This window comes from Oryzias melastigma, linkage group LG11 (assembly GCF_002922805.2).
Source record: "Oryzias melastigma strain HK-1 linkage group LG11, ASM292280v2, whole genome shotgun sequence".
NCBI lineage: Eukaryota > Metazoa > Chordata > Actinopteri > Beloniformes > Adrianichthyidae > Oryzias > Oryzias melastigma.
In genome coordinates this window covers 27,262,119-27,268,616 of record NC_050522.1, presented here as the reverse complement: position 1 = coordinate 27,268,616, position 6,498 = coordinate 27,262,119, and the positions used below count along the sequence as shown (strand labels likewise).

Here is a 6,498-nt window from a genome sequence, read left to right as displayed (position 1 = left end):
GGTGTTAAAAGGTCTTCACGGACCCATTGATGAAGTCTGCTCCCATTGGCTACCCGTCATCTGTCAATCAAACCCCCCAGACGTTCAGACCCACAAACGCTTATTGAGCCATCTGATTGGATCTGAAGGAAAAAGTTGTTGATTGTGAGATTTATTTCTGCAGGAATCATCAGTGATGTATTAAAGGAGCTGGAATAAACTAGAGAGTAAAGCAGCTCGATGAATGACATCACTGAACGTTTTAAAATCTTGTAAACGGTACAAAGACTTTCTGCTCAGAGATTCTAACTGATGCTTCTCACTGTTTCGTTTCTCGTCTGATTAGAATCTTTTTAGAAATCTATTTTATTTAATTTACAAAACAAACTGATCTGATTTATTTATCTTATCTCTTAAAAACAGGATTATGTTTGTAGTTACAGCAAAAACAGAGGTTGACACTTTAAAAGTCCTTTTTATGGCTTTCTTCAGAAATGATTAACCCTCCGCTCTCCTCGGCTTGTTTACATTATAAGTGGGGTCATCTGGACCCACCAGACAGTGCACTGAACTTTTTTTAATCATTGATTTTTGAGTTTCACTAATGTCCATGACATAAAATCCTGTCCACCTTTGTCATGGAAGGAATCACACATCAATATGTGGGCGGAGTCATCTGGACCCCAAAGAGAGCGAAGGGTTAAAGTTTTGTTGATCTGACAGATTTAATCAGAACAAGTTTTCCTGTTTTATGTGATTGAATTAAAAACAACCTTTAATACCAAAAAACAAATTTCCTGTCACCTGGTTCTGGACTGCAGCGCTGCCTGTTGGGCCAATAAGGATGGAGGAAAGCGCTCAAACAGATCCACAGCTCGACCAATCAGGAGCTCGAACGGCAGATCTTCTGGGAGGTGAGAGAGGAGGTGGTGCACCATGGCCATGTCGCACTCCGTCTGGAGAACCTCCTGCTTTCTGTGCAGGACGATCTGAAGGAGAAGATCTGGCTTCAGATTATAATCTGGCAGCTCAGTATAATCTGATTGTTTAGAATAATCTGATTGTTTTTAATACAGTATATAATAATATAATAGTATTTATAAACTATTAATAAATAATATAAAAATAGTATAATCTGATTGCTTGTTATAATCTGATTCAGGAGTCTGAGTGCCAGAACCAAAAGGGTGCGTTGCTTTTCTCTTCTTTTTTCTGTTATTTTTAAGACTTTGTAAAGAAAGTTCCACTAAAACTGACAAACTGACAGATGAAAGCTGCTCCGCCTCGTTGTTAGCGCGGGCGCCAAGACAGTGGACCAATGACAGCGCAGCCTCTTACCGCAGCAGCCAGGTAGATGGGCATCAGAGGATGGGAGGCCAGGAAGAAGTCGTAGAGTCTTAGCGTGTGCTTGAACTCTGACAACACGTGACCGTACCATGTGATGAGCCAGGAAAGAGCAAAGATGTTTCCAACTTCTGCCCTGAGAACAAAACGATCCACAGATAATCCAGAGTTCCACATGTCGGAGTTTTGCTACATGCTTTCCTTAACGAAGGAACACGTTTCTTCTGCACAGAGTCCAAATCTGCTGGTTCCTAATAAAATACTCAAAGCAGAATCTTTGTGACTGAATAGTCATGAAAGACAGACGATGGTCTGAACTCAGAACTAGAACCGTGACATACAGGGATCCACATCCAATACTGACAACCTTTAAAGACCGTCAGATCCTGAATTCCAGACGTTCTGAATGAATTAGACTGATATGTCTGTATGCATCTAACTTCCTGTCAGAGCAAGACTCACTTCCTGTTTCACTCTAATGATGGACTATGGACTATAATGGTACATTCACACCTAACGCGATTCTAGCTGCAGAAGCGGCAATCTCCAATGTTACTCAACGGTCCAGACGCGCTCTGGGGTGAATTGATGCCCTGCGGCGCGATGTGAGCGACCTGCGCGGCGTGAAGGTCTCCCAGCAGCCCCATCTGAGCGGGAATCGGGCGGCAGGTGTGAAATGTAAATACCTGAAGTGTGTCGCTGCATCACATCAGCCAATCAAGAACTCAGCTTTGGGCATGAGACTTTTCCAGTGACTATCAGCGTGAAGAATACTAATCTAACACGAGCGTGTTTGTCCCGTGACAGCCGGAGCGCGGCGCCGGAACCGCGGGTGGAAACCACGGACTGCGGCGTGCATGCGGGAAGCTGAGACAGCAGAGCTGGGAGCGGGAAGCGCGGGGCGGAGAGCGAAGTACCGACATGAGCACAGACCAGGAACTGAAACCAAAGAACCGCTTTGGCACCGGAACCGCATAAAACCCAATCGGTGCCCAATAGATCTGAGGGTTCCGCTCCCGCGGTGAAGCTCAGTGGCTCCATCAGCCGGCAGAGATGCTGCGGGGGTTGCCAGTTTGGGTCTCATCGAAACATTTAAAAAAGGAAAAGGTCTCCTAATCCCCCCCCCCCCCCGGATTCATACTAAACAGAGAACCTTCAAGCTCACAGTCATCCAGACGGTGCAGAAGCAGCTGTCATCCAGACAGAACTCAAACATGGATGATTACTGAGGATTTTCCAGAAATCTTCACGATAAATAAACAGTGTTCCATTCATTCTAAGGGAGATATCCACAGGCAGAGCTGGTAGCTCCTCCCACATGCGGCTGCGGCAAGACATTATTTGACAAGCGATGAGAAGCGAATTCACCACACGGTGAAAAAGGGGCGGGGCACGCAAATGTGTTGCACGATTCGCGTTGGGTGTGTATGAACCATAACAGAATTCATGTTCTTATCATTCCGGTATGAAAAACTTCTGAACCTGTTCTGGTTCGTTTACATTCTGACATTAAACACTTTATATTCATTAATCGTTCATCAAAAGTTCAAATAAAATCCAAATCTCCATCATTGGATAAGGTTTTAATTCTGATGAGCTGATGGATAATGTTGGTTTTGAGATACAAACCTGATTCATTTCTAAAGAAATCATTCATATTTATTGATACTTATACATTTCTCAAGTTCAATCATCCTATAAATGTCTTTATTTTAACTACAGATTTACCTGCTAAGCAGTTATTTAAAGGTTTGATTCCTGATGGACGTCTGTCTGATAACTTTTCTACAGCAGTAGGTTTGATCCTCCCTGCTGGACTGCAGCCTCTCAGTGATCCTCTAGGATCAGGATCAGGTCTTACGGTGCCCTCTAGTGGCAGAACCACATGCAGCACGGCGTCCACACCAGTACCTGACCATGAAGTCGTGCAGATCCCCGTCAACCTGCTCCAGGATGGGCATCAGGTAGTTCAGGATGTGTTTGGTGCTGTCCATGGTCAGATCCATGAAATCCCTGAAACCAGAGACCTTCAGCCGGATTCAGGTTTCACCGTAACCAGGTAAAACCGCTCACCTGAGGTGATGGTTGGAGAGCTTTTCCAGCATGGCGATGGCCATGCGCTCTCCGACCACCAGCAGGAGAGTGACGGCCACGTCGTGGTAACCCTGGTAGTAATGCAGCTGAGCGTGACGCCTCAACACCTCCAGGATGATGTCGATCAGCTGATCCTGCAGCACGCCTCTCTCTGCCGCCGGCATTCCTGTGAGAAGGCGGAGCACTTCGTCTCTATGAGGGGGGCGGACTTCACCAAAACATGCCAGACGTGCTGACTTCCAGACTCGTTTCTGGTCTGGTCTTCAGATGTTTGTTTCTACACAGCAGAACGAGAGCAGCTGGTACCTTTAGGGAAGCGCTTCATGGACCGCCTCACATCCAGAACCACCTGGTTCAAGTCCTTGTGGTCTTCTCGTACATTTCGACCTGAAGCACAAAGAAACGGAAGCATTTTTGTGTTTAACAGGAGGGATGGAGGAGAAGGTGGAGGAGAAGGAGGAGAAGGAGGATGTGGACTCACCAGGTTTGGGTGGAAGATCAAACACATTGATGTTGAGTAATTTGGGCCAAACTTTTCTCCTCAGTTCATTGTTGAGAAGTCCTCCTCTAGTGACCGAGACTCTTCTGAGCGTCTGGATATCCACTGGGTCTCTGGAAGTTCAACAGATGTCATTAGCATGTTTCAGCGACATGCTTCAATATGTTACAGTGACATGTTTCAATAACATGTTTCAGCGACATGCTTCAATATGTTACAGTGACATGTTTCAATAACATGTTTCAGCGACATGCTTCAGTATGTTACAGTGACATGTTTCAATAACATGTTTCAGCGGCATGTTTCAGCGACATGTTTCAACAACATGTTTCAGCGACATGTTTCAGCGGCATGTTTCAGCGGCATGTTTCAGCGACATGTTTCAGCGACATGTTTCAGCGACATGTTTCAGTGACATGTTATAATATGTTTCAGCGGCATGTTTCAGCGGCATGTTTCAGCGGCATGTTTCAATAACATGTTTCAATAACATGTTTCAATGACATGTTTCAGCGACATGTTTCAGCGACATGTTTCAGTGATATGTTCCGGAGCATCGTTCCTTAAAACTGATTAACAGTCCTGAAAACGTTCCTGTAAAAGCGTTTTCAAACCGTAACGCTCTCGTCCTCATCCGACCTGAAAAACTGGATTTAGCTAAAACATTCCAACCTGATTAATGCTCGATGGATGTCAGCCAGCTTCTGTTTTCTACCACAGTCTGGATCTGCAAGAAAACAAGGTTATGACAACTCAAGTATTATGGGATGGGCCACACTGAAACACATAGCGGTCTGTAGAGAATAAGGATGAAGCAATAAGATGGAGAAGAAAAGGTTTGGATTCATGACCTGATGTTCTATTCTGAATATATATAAAGGTTTGTGTAGTAAATAACATAAAAACACAGAAAGCTTTAAAATAAACTTCATGTAAATAAATGATCTGATAAATAAAATAATCTTCACTGAAAACCCGTCTGTGAACAGAGTCAAGAGAAAACTGCAGCTTCTCTCTGTTCGGTCATTTACTCTAATTATAGTCTGAGGAGCTTAAAGACAGACGGACTGAAACTTCAGCTTCTATGAAACTTCAGCTTCTTCTTTTCCCAAAGTTTTCTCTGCTAAGAGAAACATTTTAAAGAGAAACTGTCCTCTAAACTCAAACCTTTTCCATAACCCGATTCCTCTGAATTCTGAAGCAGACTCTAAAGTGATCCAGAATGGACAGAGAATGTAAACCTGAAGCTGGAACGTGTCGGTCGCTCACCTCCATGAACGGATCCGTGCTCCGTCCCTGCTCCGTCTGCTCTCCGTCTGCTGGCCTTCCCCATCACCGTCTGTACTTTGATGACGTTTCATTTATCAATATGTTCTTTAAAAACAACTTAAATACAATAATTACAGTCGTGGACACGACGGCGCTTCAACCAACAGCTGAGACTGCCGACTCTGCGTTTCCGGCTCAGCGGTGATTGGACAGAAACAAAACGTGACCGGATACAGGGATACTATTGGCTCCTTTCCCGGAAGTCAGCTCATCCTCTTCCTCTGTAGATTTGTAGTTTTGTAGTTAACCGGTTTGTGTGATTCAGACGTTATAATTTTATCGAAGATGATATCCTTTTAAAATTGTTGATTAAAATAAAAAAAAGTTTACTTCACTTTAAATATACAAAAACGTCAGAATATTTACAAAAGATTCAAAATGGATTTGAAAGCAGGAAACGTCAAACTTTTATCTCCTTCTGGGTTCTCTGAAACTGACTAGAACTCTCCAGAACCTTTAAATGTTGGTGAAGGTTCTGGTTCTGGTTTGACCCAGCTGTAGAGTTGGAACTGTGACTTACTCTCCCAGGATAGACGCTCCACCACGAGACCGCTAGCAGCATGTTATTGTCTTTATGGTCACTTTGAAACGATCGTTGAAACGATAATCCTGTCTTACTCTATAAATATAAACTCGTTAGTTTTTGATTTAAGCATCTTATTAGTGCAGATAAACGTAGTTTGTTTGTAAATGTTAAAGTTTGGAGGAATCAAAAACAACAAACCAGCAAATAAAAGATGTAGTAAAAAAGAATGACAATATGAATCGATCAAAACAAATGAAGAAGGTAAAGAGAAGACAAATGTTTGATTAAAACATGAGACCAGCATTTAGTCACATCCGGTTGTTGACAAGATGTTAAGAAATCCAAAGTTATATCTAAAGTTTCTCTGGAGTCGATGGGACTGTTGGATATAAATGAGAACAAAGAACAAAACTAAGAAAGAAAAACAGTTTTAAAGAAAATGATGTGTTTCAGTCATCTTTCAAGTGATTTTTCTTTTTTATATTCTTACATGCCCATGCAGGCTGGTGACCTGTCAGGTGACCCCACCGCTGCCCAACAGGTAAGGCTCTGGCAGCTCCGTGACTCCAAAAGGGAGGGAGATACTGTAGTTGGATGGACGATGGATGGATGATGGATGGATGGATGGATGGATGGATAATGGATGGATGATAGATAGATAGATAGATAGATAGATAGATAGATAGATAGATAGATAGATAGATAGATAGATAGATAGATAGATAGA

The 6,498-nt window shown here is 43.1% G+C and overlaps 1 protein-coding gene across 1 annotated transcript in view; it reads right to left on the bottom strand.

Annotated features, from left to right (window-relative positions):
- Positions 1-5,414, bottom strand: part of zgc:63863 (uncharacterized protein LOC393372 homolog) — a 9,066-nt gene extending 3,652 nt beyond the window's left edge. The window contains exons 1-8 of the mRNA XM_024261643.2: positions 5,186-5,414; positions 4,589-4,643; positions 3,899-4,029; positions 3,724-3,804; positions 3,397-3,583; positions 3,235-3,336; positions 1,318-1,459; positions 784-968 (exon numbers count right to left, since the gene is read on the bottom strand). Coding sequence (XP_024117411.1) covers positions 784-968; positions 1,318-1,459; positions 3,235-3,336; positions 3,397-3,583; positions 3,724-3,804; positions 3,899-4,029; positions 4,589-4,643; positions 5,186-5,249 — 947 coding nt within the window. The 5' untranslated portion in view covers positions 5,250-5,414. The remainder of the gene's footprint in view (positions 1-783; positions 969-1,317; positions 1,460-3,234; positions 3,337-3,396; positions 3,584-3,723; positions 3,805-3,898; positions 4,030-4,588; positions 4,644-5,185) is intronic.
- Positions 5,415-6,498: the final 1,084 nt, after the last annotated feature.